This window comes from Dermacentor silvarum, chromosome 10 (genome assembly GCF_013339745.2).
Source record: "Dermacentor silvarum isolate Dsil-2018 chromosome 10, BIME_Dsil_1.4, whole genome shotgun sequence".
Lineage (NCBI taxonomy): Eukaryota > Metazoa > Arthropoda > Arachnida > Ixodida > Ixodidae > Dermacentor > Dermacentor silvarum.
The window spans coordinates 37519852-37540388 of record NC_051163.1 but is presented as its reverse complement, the minus strand read 5'-3'; the positions used below and the strand labels follow the sequence as shown (position 1 = coordinate 37540388).

At 47.4% G+C, this 20537-nt stretch overlaps 1 protein-coding gene across 1 annotated transcript; it reads right to left on the bottom strand.

Annotated features, from left to right (window-relative positions):
* Positions 1-2393: 2393 nt before the first annotated feature.
* Positions 2394-20075, bottom strand: LOC119431363 (uncharacterized). The gene is made up of 3 exons (XM_037698848.2): positions 19932-20075; positions 5969-6722; positions 2394-3394 (listed from the first exon to the last, which is right to left on the bottom strand). Exons 1-3 carry the CDS (start codon positions 19936-19938, stop codon positions 2935-2937), a joined length of 1221 nt encoding a protein of 406 aa, XP_037554776.1. The 5' UTR covers positions 19939-20075; the 3' UTR covers positions 2394-2934.
* Positions 20076-20537: the final 462 nt, after the last annotated feature.

The following is a 20537-nucleotide window of genomic DNA, read 5'->3' as shown; positions in this document are numbered from 1 at the left end:
GAGTGTATATCACACCGATCATAAAGCAGTAGTGAACATTGTTGTGAAGTGAATAATAATAAAGGCCGTGGTTAAAGTTACGTTGTAGTGTGTGAAATATCAAGTGCGCCGCAGTCACCGTGAGGGTGATGTAAAAAGCTTCGCTTTCCAACCACCTTCACAGGGTGGATTGGCGGGCAATTTTTTTTTTTTCCGTGCCTTTCTTGCGCACGTAGACAGCTTCACGTGGGGGTTTCGCGAGATCAAGAACAAGCGATAGCGTGCCGAGCGCGCGCAGACGGCTTGCATCGAAACACGCCGACAAGATGACTGGTCATCTTTTTCCATAGAGTTTCTCACTATAACACTCTATGTATTTTTCATTCCAAGACAACGATGACAGCTGGGCCGGTATTTTGTAGCGATGCCTTTTTGCGCTTAGTCAATGGTCAGAGCGACGGTCCGCTTGCGATATCAGCGGGATCAGCCGGCCGTGAGCGGTGGATGATAAGACTAGGGCGCGATCTTGTACGCGTTCCAAAATGGAACGGAGGCGGTCCGTTCCATCGAGCCGCACACGATTGGTCAATTTAAACGGTGACGATCAAATTGACCAATCGTGTGCGGCTCGATGGAACGGACCGCCTCCGTTCCATTTTGGAACGCGTACAAGACCGCACCCCTAGCCTAGAATAAGTCATAAGGCATCGCTACAAAATACCGGCCCTGGTAACGCTTGCACAACACACTTCCAGGCATCAGAGACTATGACCGGCACGAATCAATGCACATCACCGGCTTGGCTGAAATACTCATCTTGGATTGAATAGGCTATCGCAGTGTTCATATTTCCCGATAGATGAAGCTACGTGGTTCCTCTTGGCGCGCATCGCGTACGTGTAGTTGAATGTGTTTCAGATTGCGTGCAGTAAGGTAAGTAGACTTTTCACGTTTGCGTACGTGAAGTCCCTACGTACGTGTAACTAAAACTGTCGCGCGGTAGCGTTATCGCTGAGAAAGGGGAAAGCGTAGGTATTGAAAACGCTGCACGGATTTCCCATTCTCTCAGCTATTGTGGAAGTTTAGACTTGGCGAAATGAAATGCCAGCTCTCTTCATCGGCGCGGTGAGAATGTCTGAACACCGTTGGCCGGCACTCTAACGTTGCCATTGACAAATATATTGTTGTCTAGAAACTGAGCTCTTTCAATAAATTTTGATGAACGAATACATTGCCAATATATTTCAGAAGACTGTCATAAGTGCACCACCACAAGGAACGAGAGCGAACAAACGGAAACGTTGAGGCGCGCGGACGCAGCCCGAACTGTAGCAGACGACAAGCGTCAATCCTTGCCATAACGTCATGCGAGCAGCGCTCGCAGGGCCGCTTTTGTTCGTTCTCGGGGCTAATAAGCTCAACGGCTAATGGGTCGAACAGAACCGGGCCGGTCCGGGTCGTAATCTTTCGGGCCTGGTCGTGTATGGGCCAGCTTTAAAATAACCGGGCAGGGCTCGGGCGGGCCAACGCATAGTACTTTGGGGCTCGGGTTGGGCCTGAAACCGGCCCGTGCAGTGCTCTAGTCTGCACTGCAAACACAGTAAGACGTATAAGCTGCCCATATTCGCATTTCAATAGATACGACACGTTATTTGCCGTAAAGACAAGAGCCATATGCACGCTTGGATTTTGGGCCATTTTTAGTGGTATGGAGACAAGACTTGTATCATAAATTCTGTTGACGGAAATTTGGCATAAGCTTATCGAAATTCAATACCAAGCGCCATGTTGTAATGACACTTAGAACCACATACAGCAACGGTGGGTTTCCGCGAAGTTTACTCCCAATTATGAAAACTTTGGGCAACACATTACTTCAGGCCATGTGCATTATCAAAAACAAATTTACATTCTCAATCCGTACACTGGCATTACTTACGACAGGTATAGCGCCAAAAAAAAAAAGTCATTTTATAGACGTAACCGTGTCTAGGGTGTAGGGGTGAAACATGTAAATATGGCAGCTGGGTGCTTGACGCAAAAAATACGCCCGTAGCAACTTTCATGCGGTTTCTAATCATGACCTCCGAAGGTCCGTTCGCGTATGCATTTACTTAGCATACGGTAACTCTTCCCGTCCGGCAGGGCGAAGCCAGTGCACGTAGGAAGCTTACCTTATTACCGTATGCGGTCGATACGGAAAAGTGGCACGACTTACGCCTGAAACTCTTGTTGTCGGCCGCTTCCCGTTGAGCCAATCCCATGGGGTCAAAGCTCACAACAATTACCACGCAGCCGCATGGTCTGTTGCATCCAAGCAGGGAATGAGAAAGCTAACGTCTGATTCCGTTTATTCATTGCAAAAAACTGCATAAAACGCAGTAGCTGTATGTTTAATTGAAATGAAATGGAATAAAAATAAAACATCCAGCATTATTTCTTTGCTGGAGTTGGCACTGGAATGACAAGGATACAGAAAGTGCCGATAAGGGCTTCATGAAAACTAGAGGTCACGGAAAAAATATTCCGACACAATATATTCTGGCGTACTCTTGGAAGTTGAGAATTTGGCACTGGTATGGCATCGCAAGAAAATGTTTTTCAACGGGTCGATGATCTCAAAGAACAGCAACGGTAAAAGGTCCCACAGTGTGTTGTAGATGTGGACTTGGCAGTGGAATTGCGACACTAAATAAAGTACAAATGGGTTGCATGAAGACATATAGGACAAGGTGAAGCCTCAGTGTGAAACATTCCGGCATGTTTTGATGCTGGATTTGGCAGTGGGACGGCTATGATCACCAGACTCGCAATAACGGCTGCATAAACTTGGAGCAAGGTGGAATATTCGAGCATGCCCTTGATGCCTGATTTGGTAGCGTAATAATGTGGCTAAGGAGATTGCTGAAAGGCTACAAAGCGTTAACGGTCGGTTTCTCAAACCGTGCGAGCTTGTTACTGGTCTAGCCTGGGGGCTGTGCCGTACTTTCCTTTCCGTAAGGCTCTCTTGAAGTTGCGGGCCCAGAGCCGAGCATCCTTAATGCGTGCCGCTGGCACATCGGCAAACTCTGGTCTCTCCCAGAGCAGGTCGTTGGGGTCCGGCGCCACAAACGCTGTCAGCCTCATGGCGTAGTCCACGTGGTCGCACAAGTCGAGGTGTGTGAAGAAACATGAGTTGGTTGTGCGGCACCACGGCTTCGTTTGCTGCATCGGCTCGTCAGCGTCTGCCAGGAACTGGCGAACGCGCTGGCAAGACAGGTCTACCTCTTGAGAGCGGCCATCCTGCAGGATGCCGTTGAGCAACTCGGCGCTCAGCGTAGTCTTCTCTTGCACAACGTGCAGCAGTTGTATTATGTCCAGGAGACCGAACTTGGCTCGCATCAGGTAACCTTCCTCCAGGAACCTCAAGTCGGCGCTGAATAAAGAATGGAGAAAAACAAGACTCCATCAATGGACTGAGTCACAGACGTGAAATATTGCTATGACGTCCTGGGTAAACTGCAACAATGTGAAATATTATCATGCGAGAGGTTCTGGAACCGATACCCAGCACATCCATCACATGTAATGATTTCACGTTGTGACGGTGAATAACCAGGCTCAAAAATAAACTCTCTATTGGGCCAACCTTGTGCCTACCAATGAAAGCACACAAAGCACGATAGTTGCGACCACAGTCGTCGGCCGTCGAAATCTGATCTGCGGATCAAACGCGTCGCCTGCTCAAATTTTATACATGACACGTGGGACATTGCAGGGCAATCGCCGGTGCTCGCGCGCGTCTCAGAATGTACACCACTATAAGCGTCGCGCACACAACCTAATTAGAGAAGATTATTTCCCTGTAAGATTGGCGAAAACATTCGAGACAGCTCTGTTACATAAGGCGCGATGCGACTTATGTAATAACATTGCAACAGTAGTGAAAAAACAAAACAAAAATAACATTGCAACAGTAGTGAGCTGGCAAAAAAAAACAACGGTCACAAGCAATAAAAAAGATAGTATAATGATGACAGACAGCATCACAATAAAGGCATGATGACGACGAAGACGGTTTGACGACCACAGCGTGACCAGAATCTGATGACAAAGCTGGAATGACATCGACGGAACAACCACGACGGCATCACAATTGTACAACAAACACATGATGACGATGGCATCGACATCGATGGAACGTCTACAGTGGTATGACGACAATGGCGTGAGGACTACTGTATGATGACTGTATAATGGCACATTAAACAGACAAAACCACGACGGCATCACAATTGTACAACAAACACATGATGACGATGGCATCGACATCGATGGAACGTCTACAGTGGTATGACGACGATGGTGTGAGGACTACTGTATGACGACTGTATAATGGCACATACCCAGTGGCATGACGACATGCCCAGTGGCACATACCCAGCGTCACTTCACACTGGGCACACAACATGAAAACTATAGACAGGCACCATCTCCAGGATCGGCCCACCACTGCGGACGGCGCCAATGGGGCAAGACGAAGCAACTAGCCAAGAAAATCTAATGCTGTAACAATAAGCTGACAGTCTTAGATGAAAGGCAAACGCACCGCCAGAGGTCAAACGTCAATCTGCCTCTTCCCAATCTCCCCACGGGACATCCTTTCTGCTAAAACGTCTGATTCTTTCATTTACTTCTACGTCAACTACTCCATACGGCCTCCTCAGAAAACATGAAGGCGCTACAAACGGCAAAGAGCTGCGCACCGGGGCTGCGATTGTTAACGTCGTAGGAAAATGAACAGGAACATTTCAAATTAGAGTTAATCTAATTTGCAGAATTACTTGATACGTTACTATGACAAGACATTTTTAAACCTATGGCTCTGTGGTAAAATCAATACCAACGATATCGTTTAATTATGGCAGTTTCCCTATATTTGGCGTACTTCGAATGCATTTTTTGGAATACCCTGTATACGGTGTTTGCCGTGGATTGCCTCAGTCTCCGTGATGTCCCGCAGTAAGGAATTCGTGTCAAAATAGGAGCAATGTTCCCATATGCGCTCATATAGTGAATCACTAAACAAGGAGGTGCACCGATAATGTAGGTTTTCTTCGGATAATGCATACAGGGTGCCCCATCTAAAGGTAGACATGCTGTAAAACATGTTGGTAGGAAGTACGATTACGAGACCGACGGTGTTCAGTGATCAGACCTGTTCCACCACCAAAATAATTTTTGTGTGCTGATTAGAGAAGGTTAAAAAAACAAATATTTACCTTAAAGCTTGAGGCATGATTTTCGAAGGGAATTATTTCAATTCCATCATAAGAAATTCTGTCGGTTTCAATGTCCTGCGCAAGTAATTTTTCCGCGCTTTAATCGCAGCGCTCGTGAAGAGGGCTCCGTGATTAGATACGTGAACGCTCGCCGCGACCCCAGTGGCGTCATAAAGAGATTGGAGGAATCCCACTGATTGCTTGACTAGACAATCACCTGGAAGTGGGAAAGTGTGTTATTGAATTATGCTTACGGTGATCGCACGGTGCATGTTCCGCAAGACGATTGCTGCCTACACGATTGACCAGACAGTTGGGGAGTCAGGCAATGAGCAGATGGAGCCCTTTCTAATCACTTCCACAGCTACTGGTATCGCTGCATGCAGTACGTTTCCTATAGCTTATTCCCAACGAGTAAAGTACGGAAAAAACAACGGTGCAGAACATAGCGCGCTCTAAATGAAGGGCATGTTTTCGGACACACTAACAGCTTTCCCATGGAAAGTCACGCCCTTTAATTCAAACATTTGATTTACCTACCTTCTCGAAATAGCAAGGCGATAATAAGACAAAATTTATCCTCGTTATGGAAGAGAACTCAAGACAAAAAATCGCTGGTCCCATGCATACCTGTATTTGATATGTTTGTAACACCTTGCCTGGGACACTTTGTACACTCAAAGCACGCATGCAAGCATGCACAGTGCTAAATGTAAATGTCTCAATACCTGGGCGATGCTTCAACTTCGTTGACGTAGTATGCATACTGAGCCAGCACCAGGAGCACGATGTAAGGCTTCACCTTTCCTTCCCCTGAGTGCGTCTTGCGGGCCAGTTTGGTCAGGAACCTGGCGCTGGGACAGAACACGTCTCCATCAAACGACGTGGGCACAGCCGCGGCCAGCGCCCTCTTCATCCGGGTGCGGAAGAAGTCCAGCACTTCTCTCACGGGCTTGGCTGCAACAACGGCCAGCGCGAGGCTGTAGAAGCTGATGATCAGGCCGGCCTCGTTCAGGGCCGCCCCAGAGCTGCGACTCTTCCTTATCAGGTCGGCGAGGAAATCGACGAATCCGGGAGACGAAGGGAGCGGCTCCACGTCCTCAAGCTTGTGCACAAAGAGCTTGGGAATCTTGTCAAGGTTTAGCACAGGCTCTATTACACCCGGGAACGGCAGGTTCATCAAGTCAGAGACCCTGTAGATGCTGGCGAACAGCGGCTTCCAGGGGGCAGTTGGCGACGGTGTGGCGGCCACGCACTCGAGCATGAGTAGGTCGAATGACTCCTGCCATGTGGTGGAGGCGATGACTCTCAGCCAGGACGCGTATAGAGACTGCCGGGTGGAGTCTTCCGGGTACCTGACTCCACTCAGGACTTCCCGTGCGCCCTTCATGGCGACGACGTCACTCCAGTCTTCGCGGTTCAGCATTTGCTGGGGTACCAACGACGGCAAAGCACGCATCATATCAGCTACAAAGTCCATGGCTGAAAAAAAATTGAATGGTCGTCAAGTGAGGACAACAGCAATGAAACTAATCACCGCGATGAAAGCGTATATATTTCCACATAGTGTTGATATAAGGGGTGTCTGAATACGGCCGTGTTCTATAAATGTAGTGTAATTCATTGTTCCAGTGAACAGTCATTATCACTTGCATGGCGCTCTTTGGCCACACCTGGTCCTTGCGCCGTTAAACATCACATATCATAAGGAGTGCTTTCTAATTTTTAGACCGTACAATTTTTAAAAAAAGATCGCCTGTAGCAGATAGCGTAATCGTAGTCATTGAGCTGGATTACTTCAGGCAACGCACATCACTCGCATGAGAAATTGAAATGCCTAATCGACTAATAAAAAAATTACTAATTAACTTTTTTAATTCATTACATTACGGCACATTCTACAATTTACGAATTGTAGCCGGAGAGCTTGCAAGGAATATCCACCTAAAGTGAATAGCGAGGATGGCACTGGTTTCAAGATATGCGCCATCGAAGTTGTGGTAAGAATTCGCTGTTCTACTTTTCTGAGAAAATGTCGTTTTACGCAATGAAGCACAAAAGGAAGTGGGACACCTAGGTATAGAGTAGCCTCCATGCAAAATCTTACTTTTGAAATACGAGTGGATACGTCAGTGTTAGCTCGAAAAAATGTACATTTTTCATACCTGAAAACAAGTGCCATTACTACTCGCCGGAAGTGCCGCATGACTAGAACGTGCGGCTCCTTTGCATGACCTCCGAGATAAGGCGACGCGCTGGGATTGACATCATATCCATTGCCACCAGATGCAGGCGTCGTCTGCTTAGGTGCTATTTCAAGGCTGCTAATAAGTAAATTAAACTTCTAGCCCCACAGTTGTGCCAAGATCGCTTTGACCGCACCTATTAAATATTATAACATATATTAATTTATAACCAATTTAGGCAAAGTGAAATTTCGTTGCAGTTGCCCTTTAAGGGGAAAGATTAATCGAGCTAGACTAAAGGATTAGACTTCTGCAATTATGAATTCGTCATTATTTGCGAAAGAGAGCTTTGAAGGCAACAAAGAGGCGAAAATGGACAATGGAGTGGCGCCACCTCTTGTAGACAACACTGCATCTCATGTTATGTCCGCACTGGCAGATTCACAAAGAATGAGAATTCACAGGTCACGTGAGAAGTACGCCAACTTGTTCATTTTGGCACGGGTGGTTCAAATTGAGAAGCAGCGGTGGCGGCAATTTTGTACGCACCAAAGGGCGCTAAACGTAAAATCATTCTAAACTGTTTTGATTCCAATTTCTGCAATCAGCCTCCACGATTGGTCAAAACATTTTCGGGCCACTCGCAACTTCGCCTGTCTGTCACGCGACGTCACGAAAACTGCGATAGCTCCCCATCTGATATAACATGTACACGCTGATTATGCATGATTAAACCGCACAAAAGAAAAATAATTATTCCTGATTCGACGCCTTTTCACCATTAGCCCTCTGCTATTGGTCCAATGTTTTCTGGCTACGCCCACTTCGCCTGTCTGTCACGCAACGTCGCAAAACCGCAAAAACCCACCACGTCAAAGTGACGTGTATGCGAAAAAAATGGATTAATATGCCGAACAAAACTGACAATTTTTCTAAATAGCCACAGACTGTCCCGTTCCGAAAGGAATAGAAGATGGCTGCCCGCCGATTGCTCAGGCTACTCGCACCTGCCGGTGAGCATGTATTTATTTGCGCATGATAAACCTTTTCGCGTGGCAGTAAAACGTTTTCGAGCCCTTTCGGCATGCATACGACATCGTTCTGCCAACTCTTCCTTGCTGAGGATCCGTTTTAGCGGCATTCTTATCCTTCTGTTGCACGCCGCCGCGATTTTCGACCAGCCACCGCAAGCTAAGTAAGGCGAAGCGGACCAATCGGAGAAGCCGGCACCACAATCTTCATGCGGTTATCTATTTTCACAGTGCTGGCTCGGCCCCATCGAAACCCTCTCCACTAGAGCGTGCTCCTTGCCTCTTGTCAGCCAATTAGATAAGAAAAACCGCTGAGTGTAGACAACGTTATTGGTTTTGAAAGCGAACAAAGGTGGCCTCCTATAAACGAGGAGTGTTTGATTGGGTTGTTCAGACAACGCTGCGGGTAACCGCCCAATGCTTGCGTCGGTGGTTACGTAAATTTGACGTCAGGAGTTTGGAATCAAAACAGTTTGGAATCATTTTACGTTATAGCGCCCAAAGTGAATATTGACGCACAGTAAAGGATGTTATACTTCGATACGAATAATCTATCAATCCAGCACAATTTATTGTTTTCACTTAGTGTCTCCCCAAGTTGTGGTGCTACATTCCAGTGGAAAGACGACATAATTGAACAGATGAAACAAAACACTCTCTTGTCAGTTCTGGTAATGCAACAATACATTCCGTTAAGTCGGTTTACACGGCAGTCGCGCTCAAATGCAGTGTACTCTGGATAAACGAAATTTGCTGAAACAAAACTGCACGATAAACTGGTAGAAAGCACCTACTTTGGTTGGCTACCCATAGAGGAAACGTTAACTTTGTCTAAACAGAACGCTTCTTTTTGTGAACTCCAGCCAACCACAACTGCAACCAAGACTGCACCTACTTCATCCGCTGCCACCTTCATATGAAACAGGATTATATTGACAAGAATTTCAAATGAGACCAAATAGTCAAGAAAATCCAATGTATCAGTTATTTGCGCTGTTGCTGCATTAGCGGGCTCTTCAGCGTTCACTTTGCCTGACTTTCGCGTTCTTTTGTGCATCGTGATGGCGACAGTCAAAAACAGAGGGCACATGAACAATTAATTACATTTCACTGTAATATGTCGAAGACCCCGCTAGGGGGCAATACCTGGCGCGAAATAAGCTGTGATACTCGAAGCAATGTACAATAATTACTTTTTTTCACCGTAGAGAGATTCAAACACTCGAAGCCTTTGAAAATGAAATAGTTTTTCGGAATTTGTGCGTTTTTCGCATAAATGAACTTTATAAATAGAACTCTATTTGCTGTCTCTTTGAGCTCTGTTTGAGCGAAGCAGTATCATCAGCCTATATTTTATGTCCACTGCAGGACGAAGGCCTCTCCCTGCGATCTCCAATTACCCCTGTCTTGCGCTAGCGTATTCCAACTTGCGCCTGCAAATTTCCTAACTTCATCATCCCATCTGGTTTTCTGCCGACCTCGACTGCGCTTCCCTTCTCTTGGTATCATTCTGTAACCCTAATGGTCCACCGGTTATCCATTCTACGCATTACATGGCCTGCCCAGCTCCATTTCTTCCGCTTAATGTCAACTAGAATATCGGCTATCCCCGTTTGTTCTGATCCACACTGCTCTCTTCCTGTCTCTTAACGTTAGTCCTAAGATTTTTCGTTCCATCCCTCTTTGTACGGTCCTTAACTTGTTCTCGAGCTTCTTTGTTAACCTCCAAGTTTCTGCCCCATATGTTAGCACCGGTAGAATGCAATGATTGTACACTTTTCTTTTCGACAGTGGTAAGCTCCCAGTCAGGATTTGGTATAGCCTGCCGTATGCACTCCAACCCAATTTTATTCTTCTGTAAATTTCTTTCTCGTGATCAGGGTCCCCTGTGAGTAATTTACCTAGATAAACGTACACCTTTACAGACTCTAGAGGCTGACTGGCGATCCTGAATTCTTGTTCCCTTGCCAGGCTATTGAGCATTATCTTTGTCTTCTGCATATTCATCTTCAACCCAATTCTTACACTTTCTCGATTAAGGTCCTCAATCATTTGTTGTAATTCGTCTCCATTGTTGCTGAATAGGACAATGTCATCTGCAAACCGAAGGTTGCTGAGATATTCGCCGTTGATCCTCACTCCTAAGCCTTCCCAGTCTAAGAGCTTGAATACTTCTAAGCATGCAGTGAATAGCATTGGAGAGATTGTGTCTCCTTGCCTGACCCCTTTCTTGATAGGTAACTTTCTACTTTTCTTGTGGAGAACCAAGGTAGCTGTGGAATCCTTGTAGATGTTTGCTAAGATATTCACGTATGCCTCCTGTACTCCTTGATTCCGCAATGCCTCTGTGACTGCTGGTATCTCTACTGAATCAAATGCCTTTTCATAATCTATGAAAGCCATGTAGAGAGGTTGATTGTACTCCACAGATTTCTCGATTACCTGATTTATGACACGGATATGATCCAGCGAAGCATACTGTATTATAAATTTTGAACCCGAATCGAACACTTCTATGAGCCAAGTGTTCGAAACGAAATTCCATTTCAAATATTCAATTATTGCCGAATATGCGATCGGTCTATTATTACTCAAGGCTGCCAGCCATGGGGGAAGTGCAGGTCTTGAATTTGGTTCACAGGTTATTTCAGGTGCTCGTTCGGCTCATTAGTTGTCATTATTACCGTTAACGAGCCGTCTCATTAAATGAACTTACAAACAGCATTACAAATCAGGATTCCTATAAGTAACATGATTCGATTCATATTCAGTATTCGATTTGATATTCAAAAATCATCTTTTTCGATTATTCGTATTAGATTCGAGTTTCGCTATCAACCTTCAAGCCACAGTATTCGAAAAGGAAACACTACAGCGGAAAGCAAAAAAATACTTGTCTTATTATTCAATTTGTTTAGTGCTTATTAAAGATTAGGAGTTTGTTCAGTGGGTATGCTATAAACAGGAACCCTGCTCAATAGAGTCGCAGCAACAATGACCTCAGATTCAAACAGAAATGTTTAGGAAGTTTATTAATGCAATATCTACGGCTGTCACACATGTGGTTGATGTAATGCATTGGTTCTATTATTCGATTCTGCGACACGGGTACGCCCAAAAATCAACGGGCCAGAAAAATATAACCGTGTAGAATCACCCAGGGGAGCACTTGTCTTTCCTTTGAAGTTGCTGTAGCACTGAGTTATACGCAAATAAAGAGTAGTATCTTCGTGTCTATTCGGCGATCTTAAACAATCGCTAAAACTCAAGCATTTTACGATGAGAGAGAGCAAGGAAAAGATAGGCAGGGAGATCAACCAGACGAGCATCCGGTTTGCTACCCTACACTGGGGGCAAGGGGCAATAGAAGGAAGAAAAGAAGGAGAGAGCACTGAGTGTATGTGGAATGATGCACATGGACACTATAAGCGGTCTCTTATACCGGTGCACTTCAAGTAGTGTACTAGTGCACCAATCACTTTTTGTGCCAGTGACGGGTGTACCCCCAATTCAAGTATCTGACTCGGAGAAGGGTCTCGAGTCCAGTCGATTTAAAGTGTCCTGAGAGAGAGGCGTTGTACGTCGTAGTGAGCACAGGTACATAATAGGGGCTCGATGGTTTCCCCGCACCTACAGGAGTCGCACATCGGACTCTCCGCCATTCCCATACGATAGGAGTAAGCGTTCGTGAATGTCACTCCCAGCTACAAGCGGCACAGCAAGATTGTTTCGCCGCGGGAAAGATTAGATGGCAGTTGCAGCCGTAGCAAGGGGTCAAGCTTATGCAATTGGCAACTGAAGGAACTTGAACTCCAGAAAGCTTGTTTCTTTTTGTGTTCAAGCAGATGTAGTTTCCGGAAGAGATTGTAAAAGTTGGCACGTATGCGCTATTCAAACATGCAGTTCTGTCTCGCAGCAAGCCAGGATGCAAGCTCGGTCATGCGCATGGTCTTTCATGGCATCGAGTTTTCCACTAAACTTATTATAGGGAACTATGGTGCTCTGTTGGTTCAGCTACCATTGGAGTGATGGCTAGTACAAGGATCTGACTCTTTGTGCTAGTCTTTTACAGCGAAAGGTGTATACAGCTAGGCGAAACGAAAAACTGTTCGTCCTGTTTTCCTAAACGTCTCCATTGGCTGCACCGTCAGTTACGTCATTCTCTACGTCGCACCCAAGCGCACGCGCCATTGGCAGCGCCGTTAGTGACGTCATTAGCGAACGCATTCCTGCCATTGCCACGTTGACGCTGCTCTGCCCGCAACGCCGTCTCCTCGGCTCGCCGTTGTCTCATGCGTTCGATATCTCGAGTTAGCTCGGCGTCGTGGTTAGCAGCATCCGCCCGCCATTGGCGCTTGCGTTCCACTAGAAAGACAAACAAGTAACCAATAATTAAAAACGCTTAATACAGCGTCGGGATTAACCCACTGCTAAACACCGGGGCCGCACGTTTCAGCTTCGCTGGTTAACCATCTGTACTGAGTGCTTGGGCGGTGTTCCTTTTTATTTACTACGATGTATCTACCTTCATTGGCCCGAATTTCTAAGCAATCCTACTTTTCAAAATGCCGAAGGCAGGATGACTGTGCGCATGCAATCATTGCGAACTGTAAGTTACATCTCTAACGCAATACTATTGTTGATGTATTGTTGAAAACGATCAATTTTCAAAGCCATTTGGTCGTTCGATGCTACAACGATGAAACTTAGGAAAATCCACCTACTTTCATTCCTATGCTAGCTGAACCGCCATGTTTACAGTTGGCATAGACATTGCCGCCAGAGTTGCCTTTAGTGAGTTTTGTAGCAATTAGCTATATTGTCATTTATGCGGACTTCATCGTCATCTGTACAAAACCATCAATCATCAGTTCGTGTTTGTTTTGCGTCGGCGCCATCTTTCCTTCTTGAAATAAAGTGTGGTCTCGACCGTGGTATTTCAAGTGGTGGAAGTGCTTTAAGATCCCTTCCACCTCAATCCAATTCAAGATCTCTTCTGGAGCTACGTTCGGGACGCCGCTTACGCCAAGAGGCCGCCATGTCGCAAGACCGGCCCGTAGCGTCCACCAGCTCGGTTCAAGTGCCAGCCACCCCCACTCCCCGCCTTGCCAACAACAGGTATCACGATCCTGAAATCTGCTCTGGGTTGCCTGGTGAGAACGTTGAAGACTGGCTCGACAACTACGATCGTGCCAGTGAGTACAACAACTGGAACGAGACATCGAAGTTAACAAACTTACCATTTCACGTCTCTCAAATAGCCACGACATGGTTCCTGAATCACGAGAGAGACTTCCGTGATTAGTCTTCTTTCAAGGAGCAGCTACATCGGATTTTTGGCAAGCCCACAGTTCGTTCGGATGTTGGGAAAAAGAGGCTGTCTGAGAGCATCCAGCATTATGGCATGTCGCATACCTCGTACACTGAGGACATCCTCGCACTTTGCCACCATGTCGACAGTGCCATGCCAGAAACTGACCACGTGCGACACCTTCTTAAAGGTATAGGATCTACTGCTTTCAACGCACTCGCCACTCAAAACCCTTCGACGGTGTCTAACGCTGTTCTCCGTTTGTCAGAGCCTCGACGCTCTGCAATCAATCTGCTTGCAACAAGACTTTTCCGACAAATCCCTGGCAAACAGTATTGAGCTCCGGTCCATCATTCGAGCCATAATTCGTGAGGAATTGCAAGCGCATGGCTCACCAGCTTGCAGCAGCACTCACGTGCAACCTGCTTCTACTGACCTGCGTGGCATTTTTAAAGAGGAATGGGCCTCCCTGCAGAACACCCACGATGCCAACGCTTCTCCTTGCCCACAACCGGCTTCTTACGCACAGGTTGCTGCAATGCCAGCCGCACCGTCTCCAATAACACCGCCTGCGCCTGTTCACGATCACTTGGCCCCTTTAGTCGCCCGAGCACCAAACCCGCCTTACTACTATGCCTGGCGTTTGTCCAGGCCTATATGCTATTACTGCGGCTTTCGAGGACATATCTCCCGGTTGTGCCGACGTAGCCAGCAAGACGAACGTCGTGGCTACGCTGCCTTTGAACGCGACGAGCCACCTCCTCCTCGTGTCTACCGCCCTCATGACGACAATCCTCCCGCTCGCCGATCTCCATCTTCGGCCGAGTTCTCCAACACAGCCCACAACACACGTACCTCGAGACGCCGCTTCCCATCGCCGCTCCGACGTTTCACTACTTCGGCCTGTTTCCAACTCGATGTCAAGTGACCGGAAAACTAACCAGTGCAGTTTTTGGAGGGAAAACTGCATCTCCACAAAGTGCTACAAGTCCTCCTGAGCGTCCGTCGAACATGTTATCGGTGTCTGTGGAGGGTGTGCGTTTGTTAGCTCTGATTGACACGGAAGCTACTATTTCTGTTATGCGTACGGACCTGTGCTCTCGTCTGCGGAAAGTGAAGACGCCTTATGTTGGATCATCCTTGATTGGGGCTAATGGAGTAATCATTCGGCCATCAGCCCAATGTACAGCACGTGTCTTCATTGATGGTATCCTTCATCACATTAGGTTGGCGATTTTATTCCCGTGCGCTCATGAACTAATTTTAGGTTGGGACTTCCTCACGTCAGCATCCGCTTTAATCTCTTGCCGCCAACGTGTAGTCCTTATGACTGAGACCGTTCATTGCAGCGGGAGTGCCGATGAGCCACGACTGTGTTTTCTCACTGCTACCGATTCTGTACTGCCTCCCCGCCAGGAGCAAACCATAACACTTTCTTCTAGGACATCACCAATGGCGACGTGTTCATCACTCCGTACGGCCGCTGTCTTGCCCGTGGGATTGTCTTCGTTTCCAGCCTGGTGCGGTTCAAAGAAAAGCTCTGCATTATTCATTGCCTTGAACACGACCACTGAGACAATCCTCCTACCTCAAGACTCTGCAGTGACCTGTTATGTGGACAGCCAACCAGTCTCTCTGCTTCCTCTATCCGCCTCACAAGCTCTTCCTCAACAGAGCAAATCTGCTTCATCTGCCCTCGCTTCCAAGATCAGTCCTGACCTTACTACTGCTCAGAGTGAAGTGCTGCTAAAATTGCTCACGAAGCATCAGGCCTCCTTTGATATGAGTACTTCTTCATTCGGACAGACCTCTGTTGCCTCCCATCGTATCGGCACCGGTGGCTAGACTATTGTACGCCGTCGTCCCTACTCAGTCTCTGGTCGAACGCAAAATCGAGGAGAATGTCGCCGATATGCTGAAAAGAAACATCATACGTCCCTCCGCCAGTTCTTGGTCATCATCCGTTGATTTAGTGCAGAAGAAGGATGGATCGGTAAGATTTTGTGTTGACTACCATGCGCTAAACAAGATCACCCGTACGGATGTATATCCGATGCCCCGTATCGATGACACCCTTGATTCTTTGCAAAGCGCGCAATACTTTTCCAGCCTTGATATTCGCTCTGAATATTGGCAAATTCCAATGCACGAAGCGGACAAAGAAAAGACCGCCTTTTCTACTCAGACGGTCTTTACGAGTTTAACGTAATGCCTTTCGGCCTATGCAATGCTCCCGCCACATTTGAAAGAAAGATCGACACTGTTCTTCGCGGCCTCAAGTGGAGAACTTGTCTATGTTACCTCGACGACATCGTCGTGTTTTCCTCAACTTTCACTGACCATCTGAAACGCCTAGATGAAGTGCTCACATATACCTTTGTAGTGCCGGATTTCAACTAAACACGAAGAACTGTCGTTTCACTAGCACAACGATTAAAGTCCTGGGTCATCTCGTAAGCAAAGACGGCATCCAGCCCAATCCGGACAAAATTTCCGCAGTGCTCAACTGACGCAAAGCAGCCAACTTGCATTGATACGAAACAATGCATGGACGATGTGAGACTTTTATGCGATCTGCTCCTGAACAATTCCGCATATCGTTACCTTTATATTGTATATCATGACCCGCATATTGTTACCCCGATTGCGCATGTGCAGTCACTGACACGTTCTGTACACTCAACAAAGTTCTTGTGAACTTTCTCACAACCACGATCGCATGCCTCTGACATGTGAGCAAATGTGCTTATCTGATAAGACCATTGCAACGTCGACAGTGAAAATGCTAGCTTTAATTAAATTATTGGTGTCGATTGGCAGAATGTGCTGATTCGGGAAGATTTCCATAAAACTAGTATTCTTGACAAGCCGTAAGAAGATAATTAGAGATATCAAAAGCGGATATGATGGTTAACAAGGTGACCTTTATGTGTTGAAGTCATCAATCTAGCTTTCACAAAGAGAACTGGAATTTCTGACAACCTGATGCATGAATGGTGCTGAGAATGTGCTGGCAACTCTAATTGTGGTGCAAGGCTGAGGTCGAGAAGAGGAGAGAAAAAAAAACGCAGTTGAAAGCCCCAAGTCTACTCCGGTGTATCTTTTTCGTTGTCATTTGTTGTCACCGCAGTGACAAATCGCTATAACGCCTCTATGCCTGTCTTATACAAATACACGGGAAGGAGAAAATATTTCATTCATCTACATCACTGAACTTGCTGTGAGGTTGATTGCATTCAAAAGGAAAACTTAAATTTACAGACAGTATAGGGACCGGATTTCTTGAAACTATGAAGGTAAAAAAATTATGAAAAAATTATATTCCTAAGTTTACAACTGTTATGTGAAAAAAAAAAGAACCAAAAAACACACACCATAGCTGTGTGAACTGTTGCATCTCCTGCGCTATTGTTCTAAACGGACAAAATTATTAATTAGATATTAGTGCAATACTTTAAGACTACAAAATCACGGAACGAGAGCCCCCTCCTTCACATGCCCCCTCCTTCGCCCTCACACACCCAAAGATCACGAAACAAGAGGCACAAGCGCTAACTTGCAGCCAAAATTTAAAGCCAGATGTTTTGAATACACGGAGGAACACATGCCCCCTCCCTCACACACCCAAAAAATCACAAAACGAGAGGCACAAGCTCCAACTTGCAGCTAAAATCTAATGCCAAATGCTTCGAAAATACAGATGAACACATACCCCCCCCCCCCCTGCCTTGCCCTCACACACCTTAAGATCACGAAACGAGAGACACAAGTGCTAACTTGCAGCTAAAATTTAAAGCCAGACGCTTTGAATACACAGAGGAACACATGCTCCCTCCCTCACCCTCACACACCCAAAGATCCCGAAACGAGAGGCACAAGCACTACCTTACACCTAAAATTTAAAGCCAGACGCTTTGAATACACAGAGGAACACATGCCCCCTCCCTCGCCCTCACACACCCAAAGATCACGAAAGAGGCACAAGCCCTAACTTTCAGCTAAATTTAAAGCCCCCCCCCTCTCCCTCCCGCGCTGCCTTCCCGCTTGCTCCTTTCGCGTGGGAGATTGCGTTGCCAGTTCCCCTTGCGCCCGGTCGCAAGATACGCATTTGGTGCCGCAGCAAAGCGTCGCCCCCCTTCCCTCCCTCCCCCCCCCCCCCCATACCACCACGGCGTTTCGCGCCACGGAAGTCAAGTTTGCTTTCCGCCGTGCGTTCGCTCTCCGTGACAGCGCGCGTCCCATCTCCACGAACAAATTTTGAATAGCGGAGTTCATGTGGGAGCTACGCAAACAATTCGTTCCCCTTGGCAGGCTCCTTGAAACCGAAACTGTCCTCAAAAAGAGCGTCTGTGTCGTCGATGTCGCCGCCCCCCCCCCCCCCCTTCTTTCGTCACGTCTCCGAAGTCACCGCCGGTCCGGCCCCGCGAGCAGCTGCGCTATCTCCATGCTGTCTGCGGCGCTCGCAGACGACGCTACCGACTGATATGACGCCGTACCTGCAGTATCTAAAGGCCCATGGAGCGGGGTTGGCGCTACAGCGCAACGTGGCGCCCGACGGAATGACGAATTTGCGGCCCGCCGGCATTGAAGCGCTAGGCCAACGCCGCAGACAGCAAGGCGATAACGCAAGCTGCTCGCGCGGTCGGACAAGCGATGACCTCGGAGACGTGACGAATAGTGTGTGTGGGTGAAGGGGGGGGGGGGGGGGGGCGGCGACATCGACGATACAGACGCTCTTTTTGAGGACAGTTTCGGTTTCAAGGAGCCTGCCAAGGGGAACTAATTGTTCGCGTAGCTCCCACATGCAATCCGCTATTCAAAATTTGATCGTTGGGATAGGTAGTGTCGAGGACGGGCCCCAAAGTACTCCTTTGCTGTAGCCACCTACTGTTGATAATTAGAAAGTTAATTACCATAACTTCGCTAATGACGCACGTAAGTGCGGAAATTGCTCTGTATCTAGAGGCCACCAATCCGTACACTCGAATGGTAAACATAACGTGACCAAGACTTACATTTTTTTTTCTAATTTTTAAAATCTGGTGCAGCTAAAAAAAAAAAAAACTCTATGTTCAGCTGTCACCATGCACCATCGAGAATGCTACTATCGAGAGAATCAATTTCTTTTCCAGCTAAAGAACCTGGTGGCAAGCCCACATACTCATAACAGTCACTAATTATTGTTGCTGTCTCAACAATATCGTGCGTGCAGCAATCTGGGTCCCGGAACACAGCATTGTTAACATATGGAGCACACCTACAATCGCCACTGTTCTGCCCCACTAAAGCGCCGGGCGCGTCGCTGAGGCGTCGGAGTGTTGCTAGCGCGAGCTCTATAAGAAGCGCGTTCAATGCGAATGAAGTCATTCTTCCTGGCACCACACACCTGTTCGGACTCCTCTGTCTCTGCAGCGCTCGACACGAACGCCTTCTCAGACGCCTCCGTCTCGACGGCGCCCGATATGTACGTCGGCTCGGACGCATCTCTCGGCCGCGATAGAACAGCCACAATCAGGTGTAAGGTGACATTATTTCTTCCTTCAGAAAAAATATGCAAATACAATATTTCCAACTGATTGTGATCAAAGTATGGTGTTATGTCATAGAGGAAGCGTAAGACATCCGAGCGATCCAGCGAGATCGGAAGCGTAAACGCCTAGCCCGCCAAAAGAGGCCTGCCTTGCGAGTCCTGCTTGCGTGCCGAGGGGGCAGCGACAAAGCAGCAACAATACTTCGAGGGGCCAGCAACAATACAATCGAAACAGAATCATTCAATTCGCGTTCGCATGATCAAGTATTTGCACATGCCCAAGCTGCCTTTCGTCGCAATACTCATGTGACGCACCAAAATGATTGGATGGCAGGCATTGCAAAAGGACGTCTTGCCCGAAAATAATTTACCTTTAAGGTTCTGTGGTCATGGAGTCTACCGAAATCGCTGGCAGGGAGGCTCTACGCGTATTGCGAATGTGCTTTCAGGCGAGTATCACGATACGCGCGTCGTGAGTGAATGAATCACAAAACATCGAATCATTAGGAGCAAGGGCCGCCGAACACGTTGTTTCGAAATCACGAGATCGGCCTGCTCACGCCGAAGCGTGTTTCACGAACACGCACGCTTCCTATAACCGTGAGACACTGAAGACATAAAGCGGACACATACCTGACATAAAGTCAATCTCAAAGCGAAGCTTGACGACCTGTTCGAAGCAACGATGACCAGGCAAAGCTTCCAACTTCGCCAGGCACGCAGCACCCAACTACAGCCTAGCCACTGTAACCCAACAAAGAGATCTACACCGCGCCAGCCAAGCCCCAAGCCAAAGTGGCGCCCATAACGCGCTGTGATTGGTGCGTCATTACGCTTTGTTTTCACAATAGTTTGGTAGATGGCGCAACGTGGCAAGCGGAGAGATTAGTAGAAAAAACGGTAGCCACACTGATTGCGTCGCGCCCGTGTTGCCAGGTTTGACTATATATAGCCAAATTGGGCTACAGAAAAGGTTCTTTGGCGTCGACTTCGGTGAGTTGGGCATTTGGGCTACCGAAAATTTGTGACATGGCTTTGTTTGGCCTAAATGGCGCCCTAATCCCGGCTGCAGAGGTGGCTCTCGATGCTCATCGAGCTAAAACAAATCTCGAAGGCTATGTTTTAGCTGGCCAGAAGCGCCAAAAGCAATTGCGGAGTCGGAAACACGCCATGGACGCCATAAGTGTACTAGACAATGGTCGAGTGGGCCGAACGGCGCTATCCCGCTGAGGCGCCGCG

Excerpts from the sequence above, each read along its gene's own strand:
- LOC119431363 (XM_037698848.2), bottom strand. Across the intron at positions 3,395-5,968 it reads GAAGTTGAAGCATCGCCCAG|CGCCGACTTGAGGTTCCTGG; the intron begins GTATTGAGACAT and ends TTCTTTATTCAG.